General features: G+C 40.4%; 1 protein-coding gene across 1 annotated transcript in view; it reads right to left on the reverse strand.

The window, feature by feature from the left end:
- The window catches only part of LOC132830233 (nuclear pore membrane glycoprotein 210-like), a 188844-nt gene that overhangs the window by 97207 nt on the left and 68430 nt on the right, over window positions 1-23207 (reverse strand). Inside the window, exons 13-17 of the mRNA XM_060847766.1 lie at window positions 19757-19902; window positions 14525-14746; window positions 9844-10017; window positions 6214-6406; window positions 4267-4370 (exon numbers count right to left, since the gene is read on the reverse strand). Coding sequence (XP_060703749.1) covers window positions 4267-4370; window positions 6214-6406; window positions 9844-10017; window positions 14525-14746; window positions 19757-19902 — 839 coding nt within the window. The remainder of the gene's footprint in view (window positions 1-4266; window positions 4371-6213; window positions 6407-9843; window positions 10018-14524; window positions 14747-19756; window positions 19903-23207) is intronic.

Here is a 23207-nt window from a genome sequence, read left to right on the forward strand (position 1 = left end):
AGCATTAAGAAGCCTAGCACATTTGAAGTCAATGCAGGAAAACTATTCACTGATTAGAGACATACTTAATGCAAAGGAAGCTGGTTGTAATTACTCAAGTCCAATCAATTCAACATCAGATGATTGCAGAAGAACTCTATCAGGCCAGAGTCCAAGCCTTAATTATCCGCAGTTGCTTCATCTTACTTTCACTGCATCATCAGATACTATGTGGGAGCACTTAGAGTCAGAGATATACTGCACGGAAACTGACTCTTTGGTCCAATTCATCCATGCCAACTAGATCTATCCTACATAGAACTAGTCCCGTTTGCCAGCACTTGGCCCATATCCTTCTAAACCTTTCCTACTCATATACTCATCCAAATGCCTTTTAAATATTGTAATTATACTAGCCTCCACTACTTCCTCTGGCAGTTTATTTCATACACGCACAACCCTCTGCATGGGAAGTTTGTCCCTTGGGTGCCTTTTAAATCTTTCCCATTTCACCTTAAACCTATGCCCTCTAGGTTTGGAGTCCCCCACCCCAGGGAAAAAAACCTTGTCCACTTACCCTATCCATGCCCCTCATGATTTTATAAACCTCCACAAGGTTACCCCACAGCCTCCAATGCTCCAAGGAAAATAGCCCCTGTCTATTCAGCCTTTCCTGGCAGCTCAAAATCTCCAACTCTGCCAACATCCTTGCAAATCTTTTCTGAACCTTTTCAAGTTTTACAACATCCTTCCTGTAGCAGGGAGACCAGAACTGCACATAGTATTCCAGTAGTGGCATAACCAATGTCCTGTACAGCTGCAACATGACCTCCCAACTCTTATACTCTATGTTCTGACCAATAAAAGCAAGCATACTAAACACCTTCTTCACTCTCCTATCTACCTGGTGACTCCACTTTCAAGGTATTATGAACCTGCACTCCAAGGTCTCTTTGTTCAGCAATACTCCCCAGGACCTTACCATTAAGTGTATAAGTCCTGCCCTGATTTGCCTTTCTAAAGGTCAGCACCTTACATTTATTTAAACTTCATCTGTCACTCCTCAGCCCTTTGGTCCATCTGATCAAGATCCTGTTGTACTCTGAGGTAACCGTCTTCACTGTCCACGACATCTCCAATTTTGGTGCCATCTGTAAACTTATTAACTACACTTCCTATGCTCACATCCAAATCATTTTTATAATGATGAAAAGCAGTGGACCAGGCACCAATTCTTGTTGTACACTGTTGGTCACAGGCCTCCAGTCAGAAAAGCAATCCTCCAACACCACCCTCTGTCTTGTACCTTTGAACCAGTTCTGTATCCAAACAGCTGGTTCTCCCTCTATTCCAAACTTTGCCTACCATGATGAACCTTGTTGAACACCTCACTGAAGTCCATATACATCACATCACTTGTTTATAATTAAGTGTTCAATTCCACTTGAAAGCCCTTAGATATGCACAATGTCCATCCTCGAATACAGGAAGGCCTGGACAACTTATTGGATGAATAAGCTGCAAGTGGAAAGTTGAGTGTGGACCTTGTGAAGATTTCATCAGTTTTCACTCAGGAAAAGGAAAATATTGTACAGAAGAATGAGATACGAGATATTAGACTAGAAAGGATTGAGGTTAGTTACAAAGAGGTATTATCAATTCTAGAAGGAGTGAAAGTAGACAGGTCCCCTAGGCCGGATGGGATTTATCCAAGGATTCTCTGGGAAACTAGGGAGGAGATAGCGAAGCCTTTGACTTTAATATTTAAGTCATCATTGTCAACAAGTTTAGTACCGCAGGACTGGAGGATTGCAAATGCTATGCCCTTGTTCAAGAAGGACAGGAGAGATGACCAGGCAATTATAGACCAGTGAGCCTTACTTCTGTTGTAGGAAAAGTTTTGGAAAGGATTATAAGAGATAGGATTTATCATCATCTAGCAAGCAACAATGTGATTTCAGATAGTCAACATGGTTTCATCAACAGCAGGTAATGTCTCACAAACCTCTGAGTTTTTTGAGAAGGTGACCAAGCATGTAGATGAGGGTGGGGCAGCTGACATGGTGTACATGGACTTCAGTAAAGCCTTTGATAAGGTTCCACATGGTAGGCTGTTGGAGAAAATGCAGAGGTACGGGATTGAGGGCGATTTAGCAGTTTGGATTAGAAACTGGCTTTCCGAAAGAAGGCAGCGAGTGGTGATAGATGGAAAATATTCAGCATGGGGTCCGGTTACTAGTGGTGTGCCACAAGGATCTGTTTTGGTACCACTGCTGTTTGTCATTTTTATCAATGACTTAGATGCATGCAAAGGTGGATGGGTGAGTAAGTTTGCAGATGACACTTACGTTGGTGGAGTAGTGGACAGTGTGGAAGAATGTTGCAGGGGATTTGGATAAACTGCAGAATTGAGCTGAGAGGTGGCAACTGGAGTTCAATGCAGCTAAATGTGAGGTGATTTACTTTGGGAAGAATAACTGGAAGGCAGAGTGCTGGGTCAATGGAAAGATTTTTGGTAGCGTGGATGTGCAGAGGGGTCTTGAAGGTCATGTACATAGATCCCTGAAAGTTGCCAACCAATGTACTACGGTAAAAGCTGAACTATAACATGCACTTATTTTGGCTGTGAATCTTAGGAAAATCAGTATAATAGGCATCTTCCCAAAACAATTCACACATGGATGGGAAACATCCATGTGCTGTTAAGAAGGCATACGGTGTGTCAGGTTTCATTGGTACAGGAATTGAGTTCTGGAGCCGCACTTGGAATATTGTGTACAGTTCTGGTCATCCCATTACAAGAAGCATGTGGAAGCATTGGAAAAAGGTGCAGAGAACATTTACCAGGATGTTGCCTGATCTGGAGGGAAGCTCTCATGGGGAAAGGTTGAGAGACTTGGGTCTGTTCTCATTGGAAAGAAGAAGGCTAAGAGTGGATTTGATAGAGACATACAAGATGATCAGATGTTGTGGTTCTGCTCGCCGAGCTGGAAGTTTCAGCTCGGCGAGCAGAACCACAACAACGGATACCCGAGCTACAAATCTTCAATCAGATTTTAAAGATGATCAGAGGATTAGATAGGGTAGACAGTGAAATTCTATTTCCTAGGTCAGCTTGTACTAGGGGGCATAACTACAAATTGGAGGTGATGGATTTAAGACAGATGTCAGAGGCAGGTTCTTCACTCCGAGAATGGTAAGGGCATAGAATGCCCTACCCGCCAATGTAGTTAACTGAGCCACATTAGGGAGATTTAAACAATCTTTGGATAAGCACATGGACGATGATGGGATAGTGTAGGGGATGAGCTTAGAATAGTTCACAGATCGACGCAACGTCGAAGGCCAAGGGGCCTGTTTTGTGCTATATTGTTCTATGCTCTAATATTCATGCCATAGGCAATGGCCACCTCCATACGGATTTCCTCATGAGCTTAGAGAAATAGTATCTTGGGCAAGTCCTGCGCTGGGTTTCCCTTGCATGCCATTCTAACCCCATCTTGTAAACACCAGGTGGGAAAGGCTATTCCTTCAATTTCTTGGCGAAGACTATCTGAAAGAAAGCCAAATCTTGCCAATTCAAAACCTACTGAATTTGAGTGAGAAGCTAAGCAATGATGCAGAATTTAAAAACCCCAGGCTCAGCCTGCAAATAGTCAAATGGTTTGGCATCAGATTGAATCCATCTGTTCAAATCTTGCCAAGGAATTTAAATCAGGAAACAAGGAGTCTTTTCTTTCAGGTTGTAAGTTTTCTTAAGGATTTTCTTTCTTCCCTGTCATCTTGTTGAAATTATGATACAACTGTACATTTGGTCCTGTACCTTGCTCAAGTAATCATTAACCATGTGTGAACAGTAATAATAAGACTATTTGACTGTAAGGGACATCACACATAAACTAAATTCTCTCCTGATATACTTCCAGCAGAGGTTTGTTGTATAATGTGTTGAAATGCAAAACTCCACATCAATGAGTTAACATAATTTTAAAAGAATGGACAAGTTCTATAGTCAAATACACTTGATATTTTGAAAACAATTCAAATTCATGGGGTATCCTTGAATCCACTATGAAAATACAATTGAGAATGCACTCACATGATAAAAGTAGAGAAACATTATTTTCAAATTCTTCCAAAATACCCATTACATGATCAAACAGAACAATCTAAAATCGTGCAGTAAACCTAGTGTTTAAGTGGAAGTGATTTTTAAAATTGTACATTGTTTAGACATTTAAATGTACTGATGGATTAATATGGTTCATAGTAACTTTTTGAACTTACAACATGGCTTTGAGGCAGATCAGTATCAGTTTTTCCATAGCCGACCAGATATACTGAAATAGTCACTGTTCCTTTCCTCTTGTAAACTACAACCATCCTATGACCTATTGTTAGAAAGAATGTACTACAGTAAAAACTGAACTATAACATGCTGTGAATCTTAGGAAAATCAGTATAATAGGCATCTTCCCAAAACAATTCACACATGGATGGGGAAACAATGCAATGTTGGACTGGATTTTCTTTCCAGATTCTGATCTTGACAGGCTGAATTCCAGGTCAGGAACCAAGAATTACCAGCAGCAAGATTCTGCAAATGAATTGCTGAGGAAGCAGCTAATTCAATGGTAGCCACATTCAATTAAGGATGGCAAATTGGTTTCCATGAGTGGAGAGCAGTTTGAAGCCATACAGCACAGGAGAATGGCACCTCACTGACAAAGGTGGTAACCATTAATGAAGCTAGGGGCTACACCTCAAGGTTGAGAACTTCAATGAAAATTCTTAAGTAAAATAAATTGAGGCTGTTAAGTTGAAATTTGGGTATGACATGAGTTAACCCATAAATCCACATGAATTTCCAGCTGGGATTAGAATAAGGTAGGAGCATTAGTTAACTTCATAAGCAATAATGATATAAATCAGTTAAGATTCATTTTCCATTTATTCTTATTCAACAAAGTAGTCAGGTTAAAAGAATAATTAGACTGCAGAAACACACTCAGATGCTGAAGCAGCAGTTGTTGTAAAAATGCAACATAGCTGAACTGGCATTAACACTTTTTTGGAAATAGTGTGAAGATGACCCCATACCATGGAAAGAAAGACAAAGCAATGGAGTTATGTCAAGGATAGGAAAGAAGCACAGGCTTCAGAGACGAGATAGGATGGCCAGCTGGGAAGATTAGGAGTGGCGAGACCAGGGGTATCAACCTTCTTACTACTTTTGGATTGTATGAAAAACAAGTTGTTTGTCTAAAACACAGCATATGAGAATTCAAGTACTGCCTACGTGATTTACAATGTAAAAATAGCTAATGGATTATTGTTGACTTAAGAGTGCCATCTTGGAATCTTTTCTGAGGCAGACATTCCAAACACTGGCTGAATAAATGATCACTGACCTGTACCTCGAGGTTCCTGAAATTATTCTGTAAAATAGTTTCCACGATATTGCCATGATTGCCACACCATTATTATGGTAATTAAAATCCCTCCATAGTGCTGATAATAGCCAAGCCCTTCTTGTAAACATGGCCAAATGATTATTTTTGGAATGTTTGCAAGAGGGGGCAGGGGAAGAAACTGTGCTAAGAGTTGCCAGAGGAAATGGTAGAGCCTGGTACAATTAAAAATACTGTATGGAACACTGGTAGACTGTCAGGAGGCTGCATCAATTTATCAATTGAGAGACAGTGTACAATTGTTACACAGAAAATTCCAGTCATCATCTATCCAATGCCTTTGATAGGCCCTGCAAGGGATACAATTGGCAACCTGGCCTTGCAAGAGGAAAGCTATAACATTATCCTTCTATCACAATCCATTCAACACAGCAGTTTTGAAATGGCCCTGGTCAGGAACATGCCAATAGATTGAGATTCCCCATTGAAAGCAATTGGATCAATATGATTATGTTGCTGACAGCTCATTAGAATATATTAAAATGACAAAGAATTTCTAAAAGCTGTAACTTGCAGACCCAATATTGTTTCAGTTTAAGTCATGCGTTGACTGTTGCATACTCTTTAAGTAGACTTAAGTAGTATGTTACTCGAATAGACTCTGCTGAGCAAATGTACTTTGTTTGCTGTGAAATGGTTTGTTTAAGTAAGTGCCACCATATTTCTATCGCATTGGTTTTCATAATGGTGAAAACTGATATTCTGTTATCCCATGATGATCCCTCATATTATGTGTTAGGGGTTTGTACACAGTATACATCACCATGAAGCCTCTTCTGTCCACTTCCATCATCCCTTAAGAACATTTCCATTTGTATTGCTGGATGAAAACTGCCCAAAGAAAAGTTGGATGATTTCCAATTAATTTGTAGTGAAGTGAAGTTATCAAATTTTCGACCATATTTATCGTAGGCTGTTAGCTCCAAAATTGTATTCCTGCAAAAGGAAACAGGTACCTACCCAAACAAAACAGTAAGTGTAAAAGTACCATAGAGGAAACTAAAACTTGTACTCCCTTAATATATTTTTGAAAAAAATGGTATCGATTACACAGAATTTCTATAGTATTTATAGAAAAATATTTTTCTAACAATTATAAAGATGCTGCACAAATGAAATCTCTTAAAAAGTTTCACATTAAACAAATCTTATTTTATGTAAAAAATACTTGGATAGCTTTTTCATTAAATTATAAGTAATTTCCTAACTTTGGAAGTAAATTTATAATACTGAAGTGTCATTGTATGCAGATGTTGTTACATTCCATGTGGTTAAACATTAAAAAAAAAGCTCCTAAATTCAAACCATTAGAGTTTTGACAGAGCAGCATACTAAGAACTTTGCACAGTGATCCTTCAATTGCTTTGAATTCTTATTATAGCGAGTGGAGATTAAACTGGCAAAATAATGAAAATAGCAAAACAAAATCTTTGACATTTTAGTTAAAGAATAAAGCCCAACATTTTACTTGCAATTTTCCCATTTTCCTACCAAATATTCAGGCCAAAACCAATTCAATCAATCAAAATCTGCACTGAATGTTCTGAGACTGAAACAGTTGGCAAAAGGAGTCAGTCAAACAGTCAGGGCAAGCAAGAACAAAGCAGAAAATGGTGTAAGACTGACATATTAAACTGCATTTATTTCAGTGCAAGAAGTGGAACAGCTAAGCCAGATGAACTCGGGGCTTGTTTGGGGACATATCATAGCAATTACAGAGAAATGGCTCAGGGATGGTCAGGACTGTCAGCTTAAATGGTCCAGGACATAGATGCTGTAGGAGGGATGGGGAGGGGTTGTGGACAAAAGTGGAGGGGTTGTGGACAAAAGTGGATGGGTGTGGCATTTTGATGAGGGATAACATTAAGTCTGTATTTAGGGAGGATATTCCAGGAAAACATCCAGTGAACTTATTTGGGTGGAACTGACAAATAAGAATTGGAGGGTCACCTTATTGGGTTTGTACTACAGAACCCCCAGCAGTCAGCAGGAAATTAAAAAACAAATTTGTAAGATCTCAGTTTTCTGTAAGAATAATAGGATAGTTATGGTAGAAGATATTGACTTAGACTTGGACTGCCGCAGTGTTACGGGCTTGGATGGAGAGGAATGTGTTAATTGAATTCTGATTCAATATTGGATATACCTTCTTGAAAAAGTGAAAAACTTGACCTACTCTTGGGAAAAAAAATGATTCAGTATTTTGTATACCTACTTGGGAAATAAGGCAGGACAGGTGACTGAGATGTCAGTGGAGGTGCACTTTGGGGCTAGTGACCGTAATTGTATTAGTTTTAAAGTAATGACGGAAAAAGATTCACCGGATCTAAAAGTTAAAGTTCTAAATTAGAGGAAGATTAAGTTTGACAGTATCAGGCAAGAACTTGCAAAAGTTGATTGGGGTGGATGTTTGCAGGTAAAGGGATGGTTGGAAAATGGGAAGCCTTCAAAAAGGAAGTAACGGAAGTTCAGAAACAATATGTTCCTATTAGGAGGATGAAGAGAATACTGACTTGACTAGAGAAATTGAAGTTTTGGTCAAGAATAAGAAGGAAACATATATCAGGTACAACCAGCACAGATCGTGAATCCTTAGAAGAGTAAAAGGCAGTAGGAGTATGCTTAAGACGGTAACCAGGAAGGCAAAAAGGGGACATGAAATAGCTTTGGCAAACAGGGTCAAGGAGAATTGAAAGAGATTCTACAAATACATTGCCGACAAAAGGGTAAGTAGAGAGAGAATAAGGCCCCTTGAAGATTAGCAAGGCCACCTATGTTCGGAACCACAGGAGTTGGGGGAGATACTGAACAAGTATTCTGCATCAGTATTTACTTTGGAGAGAATAAAGAGAATGTGTGGTAATAAATAGCAACATCTTGAAAAATGTCCATATTACAGAAGTGGTGGTACTGGACGTCTTAAAACAATTAAAGGTGGATAAATCCGTCGGACTTGATCAGGTATACCCTAGAACTCTTTGGGAAGCTAGGGAAGTGATTGCTGGGCCCTTGCTGAGATACTTGTATAGTCACAGCTGAGGTGCCAAAGACTGGAGGTTGCCTAACATGGTGCTACTATTTAAGAAAGGTGGTAGGGAAAAGCCAGGGAACTATAGGCCAGTGAGCTTGACACTGGTGGGAATCCTGAGGGACAGGATTTACATGTATTTGTTGCCGGGTCCACTGCTTTTCATCATTTAGAAAAATGATTTGGATGTGAACATAGGATGTATAGTTGCTAAGTTTGCAGATGACACCAAAATTGGAGGTGCAGTGGACAGCAAAGAAAGCTACCTTAGACTAAAATGGGATTGTAATGAGATGGCCAATGGGCTGAGGAGTGGCAGATAGAGCTTAATCTAGATAAATTTAAGGTGTTGCATTTTCAAAAGGCAAATCAGGGCAGGACTTATACAATTAATAGTAAGTTCCTGGGGAGAGTGAGTGCAGGTTCATAGTTCCTTGAAAGTGGAGTCGCAAGTAGATAGGATAGTGAAGGTGTTTGGTATGCTTGCCTTTATTGGTCAGAGCATCGAGTATCGGTCATGTTGCAGATGCACTATTAGACCACTTTTAGAACACTGCGTGCAATTCTGGTCTCCCTCTTATAGGAAGAATGTTGTGGAACTTGGAAGGGTTCAGAAAAAGTTTGCAAAATGTTGCCAGATTTGTAGGATTTGAGCTACCAGTAGAGGGTGAATAGACTGGGGCTGTTTTACCTGGAATGCTGGAAGCTGAGGGGTGACATTATAGAGGATTATAAAATCATGAGGGGCATGGACAGGGTAAACGGACAAAGTTTTTTTTCCAAGTGGGGGAGCATAGGTTTAAGATGAGAGGGACATGATTTAAAAGGGACTTAAGGGGTAACCTTTTCACGCAGAGGGTGGTACGTGCATGGAATGAGCTGCCAGAGAAAGTAGTGGAGGCTGGTACAATTACAACTTTTAAAATGCATCTGCATGGGTATATGAGTAGAAGGGGTTTAGAGGGATATGGGCCAAGTGATGGCAAATGGGACTTATTTCTTTAGGATATCATGTTGGCATGATAACTTGGGCCGAAAGATCTTTTTCTGTGCTGTGCTGTCTACCTCTATAACTCTAGCAGAATAGTAGATTTAAAGTTATTTTGGTTGTCTAACTGCTCCATGTTGATTATATAGTCTTACATTTTGTTTTATTTTAAATTACTGTTTTTCATCACCAACTAACAACTTAAATTTAAGCAAAATTCTACCAAATCTTATTCATTGTTTCAAAAACAAAACTACTGGGGAAACTCAGTAGTTCTGGTATCATCATTCTCTCCATAGGTACTGCTGAGATCCCCCAGCAATTTCTGTTTTCATTTCAGATTTCCATGCTTCCAAAGTTCTTTGATTTTTGCTTACCAATTGTTTGTTGTGTTGCAACAGGGGACACGGAAGACCAAATTCACGTGACTTGTAAACAGGAGCCAAAGTGATACTGGTAGGCACAGCACAAACAAACTTCACTTTAATTGATTCAACGGCTGGATGGGGGTTCAGTAAGCTTGGATGATTACCAACTTTAAATGTCAGAAACTAAGGAAGATATGAAATGAAAATATTCAAAAGCTGAGTATGCACACTAATTTAGTTTTGTTAAAATTACATCTATTTTTGTGACCGGAAAAGAATGAGAGAATACTTCAGGAACATGACAAGATAATGCTGTCGCTTTAAAACTAGCTACTGGATCTACAACATAGCTTTTTTTTCCAGGCAGCGAGGAGAATGCTCAGCAGAATGGCAGTGTATGGCATGATTGGCTTTTCAATTAACTGGTTGTTGGCGGTTTAGCAGAATAACAACCATTTGCTTGATTTCTGGGCAGGTGACTATAGCCTTGGGTGTGGACAATACAGCAGAATTATCCAAACTGTGAAAAGATGACTAAGCGAGTTTTCAGAAGATTTGTAGCTCAGGTTCAGGTTCTGGATTGTTGGTTCACTTGCTGAGCTGGGAGGTTCATTTCCAGACATTTCGTCACCCTACTCGGTAACATCTTCAGTGGGCCTCAGGCAAAGCATTGTATGTGATTTCTGCTTTCTACTTATATGTTTGGGTTGGTGATGCTATTTCCTGTTCTTTTTCTCAGGGTGTGGTAGATGGGGTTTAACTCAATGTGTTTGTTGATAGAGTTCCAATTGAAATGTCACGCTTCTAGGAATTCTCGTGCGTGTCTCTGTTTGGCTTGTCCTAAGATGGATGTGTTGTCCCAGTCAAAGTGATGTCCTTCCTCATCTGTATGTAAGGATACTAGTGAGAGAGGGTCATGCTGTTTTGTGGCTAGTTGGTGTTCATATATCCTGGTGGCTAGTTTTCTGCCTGTTTGTCCAATGTAGTGTTTGTTACAATCTTGTACGGTATTTTCTAAATGACGTTAGGTTTGCTTCTTGTCTGTATAGAGTCTTTCAAGTTCATTAGCTGCTGTTTTAGTGTGTTGGTGGGTTTATGGGCTACCATGATGCTAAGGGGTCTGAGTAGTCTGGCAGTCATTTCCGAGAGTCTTTGATGTAGGAGAGAGTGGCTAGGGCTTCTGGACGTGGGTTGTCTGCTTGTTTGAGTTTGCTGCTGAGAAATCGGCGGACTGTGTTCATTGGATACCCATTCTATTTGAATACATGGTATAAGTGATTTTTCTCTGTTCTGCATAGTTCCTGTGCTGCAGTGTTTGTTGGCTTGTTGAAATAATGTTCTGATGCAGCTTCGTTTGTGGATGTTGGAATGATTGCTTCTGTAGTTCAATATTTGGTCCGTACGTGTTGTTTTACTGTAGATGCTGGTTTGAAGCTGCCCATTGCCTGTTTTTATTGCCCCAACTATATGGTCAACAAAATAACTCAAAATTGAAAAACTTAAATACAGCTTGTTTCAGCAGTAAAAATGTGAATTGCTGCATTCACAAATTTCAAGGAAGGATGTTGTAAGCAGTAGCTTGTAAGTGATGAAAAAGATGAAACCAAAGCAAGATCAACATCATGAGGCTAGAGAGTTCATTCATAAGTGGCTGTTCCTAAACCTGCTGGTGCATGCATTCAGGCTTCTGTATCTTCTGCCTAAGAGAAGAGGTTAAAAATCATTACCAGGGTGCAATGTATCTTTGATGATGTTGGCAGCCTTTCCACAGCAGCAAGCTGTCTGTGGACAGAAGGCTGGTTTCCACAATGAGCTGGGATGTGCACAGCCCTTTCTGTTGTGTCTTACTGTCCTGGGCAAAGCAGTTGCCATACCTGGCTGTTATACGCCTGGACAGTATGCTTTCATGGTGCAAGTGTAGAAGTTGGTGAGGGTCTTTATGGACGTGCCAAACTTCCTGAGCCGCTGGAGGAAGAAGAAGCATTGTTATGCCTTGACCATTGCATCTATATGGAAGTCCAGGACAGGTTATCTGTTATCATCCCTCCGAGGAACTTGACCCTCTCCACCCTCTCAATCTCAGTTCCATTGATGTAGAAGGGGCTGTGTTCTTTTCCGTTTTTTCTGAAGTGAATGACCTGTTCTTTACTTTTGCCGATATTGAGAGAGTAGTTCTCATTGCACCACGTTACCAAGCTCTCTATCTCCCTTCTGTATTTTCACTCAGTATTCTGAGATATCTGTCCTACTATGGTGGTGTTGTCAGCAATTTGTTGCCAAATTCCAAACGAATGGCACCAACATAGACTTGGGTGTACAGGTAACACAGTTAGGGTATTGAGGACGCATCCTTGGGGGGAAATTCAGTGTTGAGTGTTATTGTGGAAGTGGTGCAGTCACCTATCTTCACTAATTGCAGTCTGTAGGTCAGAAAGCTGAGGACTCAGTTGCAGAGGGTGGAGCCAAAATCAAGCTCATGGAGTATGGGGATCAGTCTAGAAGGAATTGAAGGCAGAGCTGTAGTCAATGAGCAGGAGTTTAATGTAGGTGTCATTGTTGTCCAGATTTTCCAGGGAAGTGTGCAGGGCTACGGATATGGCATCTGCTGTGGACCTGTTACATCAGTAGCAAATTGTAGGGGATCCAAACAAGTTGGGGGATTGAAAGTGATGTGGGCCATGACCAGCCTCTCAAAGCACTTAATGACTAGTGAGGTCAGTGTCACTGGGTAGTAATCATTAAGGCATACTACATGTGCTTTCTTAGTTATGGAAATGATGGTGGTCTTCTTGAAACAGGTCAGGACCTCAGCTTGTAGGAGAGAGACGTTGTAGATGTCAGTGAATACCTCTGCCAGTTGGTCCAGACTGGATCGGAGTGCTCGGCCAAGGACACCATCCCGGCCCATCGCTTTCCTTCGGTTGATCGATCTGATGTCTGCAGTGGTGACCGAGGGAATGGATATATCTGGGATTATTGGGGCAGGAATCACCACACTGCTGGCATTCTGTTCAAACTGAGCCTCGAAAACATTAAGGTGATATGTGTCTTTGTCTGCTATCTTGCTCAGCTTTGTTTGGTATCCCATAGTGTTGTTGAGACCTTGCCATAGGCGGGAGTCGGTTGGTAGGTTTGGGCCTCTAGCTTGGTCCAGTATTGCCTCTTGGCATCCCTGATGGTTTTGTGAAGGTCATATCTGAATTTCCTGTATTGGTCTGGGTCATCTGAAGACCAGACAGGTAGCAATCAAGACAGAAGGGAGTGGATTTGCTGGTTCATCCAAGACTTACGGTTGGGGAAATAACTGGATTGACTTCTACACATTTACTAATGAAGTCCGTAACTGTGGTGGCGTACTTGTCTAGGTTTTCTACCTGATCAGGCCTGTTTTCTTTAGAGTTTACCAAGTTAAGGGATGATCTGACCAAGATATTAACAGGAAAAGACAGAGTTCATAAACATAAGCTGTTTCCATTGATTGGAGACTCTAGAACTGGGGACACAGTTTGAAAATTAAGGACATACCTAAAAGGTATGGGACACTCATCCACAAATGGCAGTTGATGCAAGATCATTTATTATTTTTAAATCTGACACATAAATTTTTAAGCAAAGGTATTTAGGGATAAAGGTATTAAGACAGATATATGGATCTAGGAGACAGATCAACCATGATTTCACCGAATGGTGGAACAGGCTGAAGGGGCTGAATGATCTACATCTATTCATGAAACATGGTGGACTGGAGTTGGAGGCTCCACAAATATTTCTATCCTCAATGATGGAGAAGTTCAACACATCAGTGCAACAATCTTCAGCCAGAAATTCCAAATGAATGATCCATCTTGACTTTTATCAGACATCCCCAACATCACTGGTCAGTCATTAGCCAATGTGATCTACTCTGGGTGATAGCAAGAAACAGTTGGAGGAAGTGGGTACTGAAATGGATATGGGTTCTGATAACATTCCAGTAACAGTACCAAAGACTTGTATTCCTGAACTTGCCATGCTCCTAACCATGCTGTTTGAGTTCATCTACATCACAGACATTTAACCAACAATGTGGAAAATTGCCCAGGTATGTTCTACACATGAGAAACAGGACAAAACCAATCCAGCCAAATCATCATCCCATCATGCTATTCTTGATGAAGCGATGCAGGATATCACCAACATTACTATTAGGCACCATTCTCTCCACAGATGCTGTCAGACCTGCTGGATTTCTCCAGAAATTTCTGTTTTGATTCTTTCAGACAAAACTTGCTTAGCAATTAACACATAAAATACTGGAGAACCTCGACGACTTTGGCAAGAGAAACTGAGTTGATGTTTTGAGTCTGATAATACTTTTCTTCAGAACTGTTCTGAGCCACAGCATCCGGAATTGAAAATATATGACTACCCCCACAGTGTCGCTAGGTCAAAATTCTGGAACTCTCTCCTGCATTTTGGATTTATCTACAGCAAAAGGACTACAACAGCTCAAGAAGGCAACTCACCATCATCTTTTCAAGGGCAACTAAGCATGGCAATAAATGATAACCCAGCTAGTGACACTACATCCAATGAGTGATTTAAAAAAACACTTAAGCTGTTTGCACTGTAGAAGCAGATATCCTTAACACTATAACTCATTAATTTTGCAAAGCTAACTTTTACAATATTGCTGCATAATACCTCTTACCTGTTCTCCCAAGGATACACAAATGACTCTAAACCCATGGTGATTTTTCTTTTTTACCAGTGGAGCTCTTTGTTGTTTGATGATTACTGCTTCCCCCTTTTCACCAATCAGATCTGTGAAAAATCCAGATGGCTCTAACACCCAAGGTCTAGGTCCTCCTTCGAACAGCATTTCTTTTGAAGAAGTCAGTGTGACTATAGCAACTGCAACTGGATCAATAGCCTGACATTATAAGAATAGTATATATTACTGAACTACTCTGTTGGATGAAATCAGATTTATTAACAAAAATAGGCTTACCCTTGTTAGTAAAATCTTTGTAACTTGAATATAATTTGTGAACATGTGGCACATGTCACACACTGCAGAAATGGACTGTGAAAGCTGCTCAACTGTAACAATAATACATTGCACTTCTGGGGAAAATCAACAATGGATGGGTAATTTGCCATGAGACCTAGGGGTATTGATAGTCCATTTGGTCTATCAAGTTCATTCTGCTATTTAATGAGAACACATTGATCTGATAATCCTCAATCCCATCCTCCCAGCTTTACCACAATCTTGGATTCCTTTATTTGGAAGCTAGTGCTTCCAAATAAACCCATTGGACTATAACCTGGTGTTGTGACATTTTTAACTTTGTCCATTAAAACTGACTATTAGACCAAATGATGAGCAGAATCTCTCTGCATATTTTTGTAATTAACTCGAGTCTTTTTTGTTGAGAAAAGCTAACAATCTAGACATGAAATCCAGGATCCTCATGGTCTGTACCAATCAACTATTCACTGCCATTTAGCTCCACAATTGAAGACCTGTGTGTCATTTTCTTATGTGCCTAAGTAATGCAGAGGTAATTTCACAGTCTTTAATTTTCAGACAAGAGATCCCCTTTCCCTTAGGCAAGTTAATAAATATTCTTTCCTCTTGCACAACATCAACATTAAAGTAAATATGTTTTCAAGTGAATTTTTTAAGAATCTGCTCCAATAACAGGTTTTTATAAGGCCTAAGGAATGAGATAAAAATTATGTATAAAACACAACTGGTTTATGTGCACACTGAAAAAAATATTATCCAGTCAGACCAAACATGATTTCATGAACTAATATTCACAATACTTGCACATATGAATATGAACAAATAGAACAATCCAAGTAAAGACTTATAGCCAAGTACTCTCTGAAACAATCTTCAAAAGGAACAGTACAAGAAATACTGAATAGGCAGTACTCTTTTAAGATGGTAATTAGATGCACTTACGTTAATTTACTTGTTTTACTTACATTAATTTACTTGTTTTATTCATTTCATTTGCATGGTTTGCTTATGAAAGTGCACATCTGAAAGTATTATTAGCTTTCTGGTGCTTTTATCTGCATTTCAGTATTAATCCTAGTATCAACCAATATGATTCATTGACATGGAAGAGCTAGAAGAACCACTATTTTTCAAGTTAGGTCTAAAGGGCTAAGACAGTAATATGACTTTTAAAAAACAAAAGATGCCGACAATAATGGTGAATTATAAGTCGAAAAAAATTATAGAATTTCCAGGATGCTTTTCATGGGTTTGGAATTTGGTACTTATAAGTTTATAGGTGACAGAAATAATCTCTGCAAAAGAAATGAATTAGAAAACAAACCAAGAATTTTGGCTGGAGGCTAAGGACGAAGGATAACATATTAGAGTAGTTTTACAGAGCCCTTGCACTTTGCACCATGTGAAATGGCAACATATAAAATTGCAAGTCGTTGGTCTATGTTTTTGTACTTGATTTTATTTATTGCAGTCACATGTACCTAAATAGTGAAAACCTTTGTTTTGTGAGCAGTACGGATGGATCATTGCAAATAAGGACCCACAAATCATAGGATGCTTAGAGCGAGGCATGCAAGGTTGCCACTACACAGGACATGCACAAAGCAAGATGAACATTATTTGAAGTTACAGTGTTCCAGTCGGCAAATAATAAAGCAGCGAAGAAGCTGTTTTAAACCTTTTTGTGCATTTGTTCAAGCTTCTGCATCTTTTGCCTGATGAAGAGGTTGCAATAGAGCATTACTGGGATAGGAGGGGTCTTTGATGATGTTGGCAGCCTTTCTGTGGTAACAGAAAGTGTAAATGGACTCCATGGATGAGAGATTGGTTTCCATGATGGTTTAAGCTGTGCACACAATGTTCTGTTATTCCTTATGGTCCTGGGTACAGCAGTTGCCACACCAGGCTGTTATATAACCCAATGGATTGTTTTCTGTGGTGCATCTGTAAAAATTGGCGGGGGTCCTTATGGACATGCGGAATTTCCTAAGCTGCCTGAGGAAGATGTGGCATTGTTGTGTCTTCTTGACTGTTGCATCTACGTAAGAGGTCCAGGTCAGATTGTTCTTCATTTTCACTCCTAAGAACTTGACCCTTTCTGCCTCAGCTCTGTTGCAGTCAATGATCAATTCTTCTTTTTTGCCAGGAGAGGTTGTTATCATTGCATCATGATACCACGTACTCTATCTCCTTTCTGTATTTTGACTCATTGTTTACACCTGTTGCTGACACCACCAACAATCTGTTAGGGATTGGATACAGCATACAAGATGACATAGTTCCTCATTGTGTAATGAAGCAAGAAAGACGAGGCACAGATTTAAACTGATGTGCAAAGGAAACAAACATGATATGGCAATAAACATTTGTACACAAGTGGTTCAGGTCTGGAATGTACTTTCTGGAAGTAAAGGTGGTGACAGTTCAATTAAGGTATTCAAAAGGATATCAGATGATTATTAAACTGAAAGAACATGCAAGGGTATGGGGAAAAGGCAGGAGAATGGCATTAAGCCATGATGCTCAATTAGAAAGTCAGTGCAGACATGAATGACCTTTACCTGCACCATAACATTTCTGTGATATGGGAAAAAAGTAATAAGTGGTATTGGAGTTTTTCATGCGAAAGTCTGAATAAATATCAGAACAAAAATTGCCTGCACTGTCTAAACGACTTTCAACCTCTGGTGCTTAAACAGGTTGGTGTCCAGCTTCCTGAAGGTTGATGGAACTGGACTAAGTCGGGCGAGTGGGTAGTATTGCATCCTCCTCCTGACTTGTGCTGTGTAGATGGTGGACAGGTTTTGGGAAGTCAAGAGGTGTGTTATTTTCTGCAGAATTCCTAGCCTCAGACCTTATGGTCTATCACATTATCACTAATCCAACATTCCAGTGTTCTTGGAACAAAGTGATGATGCAAACACCAGATTTTTTTTATACAAGACACCAGAACGTCACAATCTATATATAAAGTTCTAGAAGTTATTCTTTTAACTCCATGTTAAGTAGTGAGGCATTCGTCCATGTTTGGAGCACTAGTCAGTATGAAAAATCATTCCTGGTCGGGTCGAGCTCAGTTGGAAAAGAGACCTTTGTTAACTCTGCTCTCTTTACATTCAGAGAACTAAACAAAAAATGCATGACTTAAAGATTGGTCCTCAATGCGACCATTATTACTTAGGTAAATCTGACAAGGAGCTGCTCTTGAGATATAAACTGGTGGGGACGGGGGGTCTAATATTAAAATTGCACACTCAGAAATATATCATTTAAAAGATGTGACACTTATCGTGGGTTATGTACAAAATGAAACAAGGACAGTCCCATTACTTTTGATTAATGAGATCCATTGGCTTTCTGCAATGAGTTTTTCCTTAAATTTAACTGCTAGCCAAATCCAGTATGAGGTGACGTGAAAACCTTTTATGTTCTCAAAATCTATAAAAGCAACTCAAAAGATAAAAGTTATGTTCAAGTGATCAATGATGTGGATATTGGTTGGTTAGTTAAGTTGGCTGGACAGCTGGGTTGCGATGCAGAGTTATACCAACAGCGTGGGTTCAGTTCCTGCACCAGCTGAGGTTACCACGAGGGATCATCCTTCTCAACCTCTTCCCTTGCCTGAGATATGGTGATCCTCAGGTTAAACCGCCACCAGTTATCACTCTCTAATGAGAAGGAAGCTCCTATGTGTTGGGGAGAATCTGCTATCGGGGTACCTACATTGGGGCTAGGGAGGGGAGCACCATTATTAAAGCAGACACTGTCAGATACCAACTAAAACACAGCCATGTAAAGTAAACCCAGCCACTGCAGAACTGTCTGCCTGGGGCCACATTCCTGGGGGATTAGAACATGTCCGTCAGTTTCAGATCATCCTATTACACTCTCATTGTTAATAAAGGAAACCGGTAACTATCGGATAGTGTAAATCGCACCGATACCACACTTGATTGATAAAGTACTTGCTAATGCCTCCGCTGACGTCAAACTCATTCGGGTCCTATGTTAAATGATAATATCTGTATATTCAACTATGGAGAACTATTGTGAACGCCCAGACAGCCAGACGCATGGCAATGAGGAAACCCTTCCAACAATAAACTTTTAATTTACAAGATCGGAAACTGCCGAACCCAGGATGTCTACCCATTGTTCGGCACAGCAGGAGTGGGACAGGTATCTCGGGGCAGCCAATAGAGACACTAATCCCTTCACAGACAGGTGAACCGACCAATGAAAGAGCCGAACAAGGGGAACCTGACCGGGAACTCGAGGAAGCGCGAAGTATAACTGCACCAGATCCGAAGGGAGAGACAGAACGCCTTCTCCAACGAATTTGCATGCTTTTGAATTCGTTGTATAGTGTACCAGTTTTGATTCTGTAATAAACGGTGTTTTTGCTCCAAACTCTAGCCGGTTTGATCTCTCCTTCCAACGAACACGTAGAGACGAGACCATTCGGTTTCCGTCTCAACATATGGTCCAGTAGACCATGCTGATGATATGATCAATAATCTTCAGCATTAAATACAGAATTTAAAATCCAACAGCATATATAATAATTCAGAAATGGAGGTGCTGAGGAAAAAAGAAAATTTTATATCCAAAAGAACAAAGTGCCATACATTCTTACATAATAAAGCACTCACAATCAGTAAATAGCAATAAGAAAAATGGATTACACTGAACATTTTCACATAATACAAGCAGACAAAACTTTAATGGCTCTGTTTGAAAGATACTTGATGAAAAAAATGAAATAGACAAGTATATACAGAATAAACAAAACATGACCAGCTTATTATTTTAATAACTCATATATAACTGATAAGCCTCATAAATAATGCTTTGGTATAACACCTATATTGACTGCAATATGGCTTGGGTTGTGTCACAGATGCTTACTCTAAGCCGCTGGTAAGAAGCAATGGTGATACTGCTGCTAAAGTGGACCTCCAGAGATCCAGCACTAGCTGTTAGTACCGTATGGCCAGGTGTCTCTGCTTCAACGCGTATTCCTGTGCAATGTGCAGCATCTGGCTCTAATCTCCCTGGTAGAAAACAGATGAAAGTTAGAGTAAAGATTTTGATTTACGAGAAGATATGGCCAAGAAAGTGTACTTAAGTGAGAATACTTAACAATATTAATTTTTTTTGCAATTAAATGTCTAGTAAAAATACAAAGTAAACAAAACAGCATGAAATTGTTTTGGTATCAATGCTTACTCATTATGGTGCAATAATCGCAACCAACTGTTATGTCAGACAAGTCAGATTCCAGAGTGCAACTTTCACTTTAGTCATCAGCTTAAGATTTCTTACACAACTGACAAGCTTGCAAGCATTTCCTGTGAAGGACTTACTGCCCATTCACGAGATATGGTTCGCTTCCCTTGATTTGCAAGACAGGGGCTAGCCGACTGAACTTTCTCACTTAAATCATGTCAGTTTAAAACTTTTTTCCAGCTCGGATGGCCTGAATACTTTTACAAACTAAACACTGTCATCGAGTCATAGAGATGTGCAGTACAGAAACAGACTCTTTGGTCCAAGTTGTCCATGCCGACAGATATCCTAGTCTAATCTAATCCCATTTTCCAGCATTTGGCCCATATCTCTTTAAACGCTTGCTATTTATATACCCATCGAGATGCCTTTTAAATGTTGTAATTGTACCAGCCTCCACCATTTCCTGCGGCAACTCATTCCATACATGCACGACTTCTGCATGAAAAAGTTGCCCCTTAGGTCCCTTTTAGATTTGTCGCCTCTCACCCTAAATCTATGTCCTCTAGTTCTGGACTCCCCAGGGAAAAGTCCTTGTCTATTTACCGTATCTATCCTTTCGCTGGAATGGATCTCTTCTTTGAATTCAACAATGTTTGTTATAAAACCATGATGGATAAAGTGAGGACTGCAGATGCTGGAGATCAGAGTCAAAGAGTATGGTGCTGGAAAAGCACAGCCGGCCAGGCAGCATTCGAGGAGCAGGAGAATCAACGTTTTCGAGTATAAGCTCTTCAGCAGGAATGAAGGGATGGCCCAATAGATAAATTGGAGGGGAGTGGGGCTGGAGGGAAGGCAGCTGAGAATGCGATAGGTAGATGAAGGTGGGGATGAAGGCAATAGGTTAGAGGGGAGAGTGGAGCAGATAGGAGGGAAGGAAGATGGACAGGTAGGACAGTTAGGAGGGTGGTGCCAAGTTGGAAGATTGGACCTGACATAAGGAGCGGGGGAAGGGGAAATGAAGAAACTGGTGAAATCCACATTGATCCTTTATGGTTGGAGGGTCCCAAGGTGGAATATCAGGCGTTCTTCCTCCAGGCGTCGGGTGGCTAGAGTTTGACAGTGGAGGACACCTAGGACTTGCATATCCCTGGCGGAATGGGAGGGGGAGTTAAAGTGTTCAGCCACATGGTTATAAAACCATGCATCATATAGAGTCATTGAGATGTACAACACAGAAAATGACCCTTCAGTCCAACCCGGCCATGCTGACCAGATATCCCAACAAAATCTGGTCCCACCTGCCAACACCCGGCCAATATCCCTCCAAATCTTTCCTATTCACATACCCATTCAGATGCCTTTTAAATGTTGCAATCATAAGAGCCTCCACCACTTCTTCTGGCAGCTCATTCCATACATGTACCACCCTCTGCGTGAAAAAGTTGCCTCTTAGGTCTCTTTTATATCTTTCCCCTCTCACCTTAAAACTATGCCCTCTAATTCTGGACTCCCCCAACCCCAGGGAAAATACTTTGTTTATTTATCCTATCCATGCCCCTCATGATTTTATAAACCTCTTTAAGGTCACACCTCAGCCTCCAACGCTTCAGGGAAAACAACCCCAGCCTATTCAACCTCTTCATATAGCTCAAATCCTCCAAGCCTGGCAACATCCTTGGAAATCTTTTCTGAACCCTTTCAAGTTTCACAACATCTTTCCAATAGGAAGGAGACCAGAATTGCATGCAATATTTCAACAGTGACCGAACCAATGTCCTGTACAGCTGCAACATGACCTCCCAACTCCTGTACTCAATACTCTATGACCAATAAAGGAAAGCATACCAAATGCCTTCTTCACTATCCTATTTACCTGTGACTCCACTTTCAAGGAGCTATGAACCTATACTCCAAGGTCTCTTTGTTAAGCAACACACCCTAGGACCTTACCATTAAGCGTACAAGTTTTGCTAAGATTTGCTTTCCCAAAATGCAGCACCTCACATTTATCTGAATTAAACTCCATCTGCCACTTCTCAGCCTATTGGCCCATCTGATCAAGATCCCATTGTAATCTGAGGTAACATTCTTCACTGTCCACAACACCTCCAATTTTGGTGTCATCTGCAAACTTACTAACTACCTTTAATGCTCACATTCAAATCATTTATATAAATGACGAAATGTAGCAGAGCAAGCATTGATGCTTGTGGCACACCACTGGTCACAGGCCTCCAGTCCGAAAAGCAACCCTCCACCACCACCCTCTGTCTTCTACCTTTGAGCCAGTTCTGTATCCAAATGGCTAGTTCTCCCTGTATTCCATGAGATCTAACCTTACAAACCAATCTCCCATGGGAAACTTTGTCGAACGCCTTAATGAAGTCCATACGGAGCACGTCCACTGCTCTGCCTTCATCAATCCTCTTTGTTACTTCTTCAAAAAACTCAATCAAGTTTGTGAGATCCCTAATCAGTCCTTGCTTTTCTAAATACATGTACATCCTGTCCCTCAGGATTCCCTCCTGCAGCTTGCCCACCACCGACATCAGGCTCACTGGTCTATAATTCCCTGGCTTGACCTTACCACCCTTCTTAAACAGTGGCACCATGTTAGCCAACCTCCAGTCTTCCGGCACCTCACCTATGATTGCTGAGATATTTTTATCATCAATAAAAGGCCCAGCAATCATCCCTAACTTCCCACAGAGTTCTAGGGTACACCTGATCAGGTCCTGGGCATTTACACTTTTATGTGTTTCAAGATGTCCAGCACTTCCTCCTCTGTAATATGGACATTTTCCAACATGTCACCATCAATTTCCCTACATTCTATATCTATTGTGTCCTTTTCAACAGTAAACACTGATGCAAAATACTAGCTTAGTATTTCCCCCACCTCCTGCGACTCCACACAAAGGCTGCTTCACTGATCTTTGAGGGGCCCTATTTTCAACCTTATTACCTTTTTGTCTTTAATGTGTTTATAAAAACCCTTTGGATTCTCCTTAACTCTATTTGCCAAGCTTTCTCATGTCCCATTTCTGCCCTCCTGATTTCTTTCTTAAGTATATTCTTATTGTCTTTATACTCTAAGGACTCAATCTATCTTGTCTATACTTGACAT

The sequence above is a fragment of the Hemiscyllium ocellatum genome, chromosome 31, assembly GCF_020745735.1.
Source record: "Hemiscyllium ocellatum isolate sHemOce1 chromosome 31, sHemOce1.pat.X.cur, whole genome shotgun sequence".
Lineage (NCBI taxonomy): Eukaryota > Metazoa > Chordata > Chondrichthyes > Orectolobiformes > Hemiscylliidae > Hemiscyllium > Hemiscyllium ocellatum.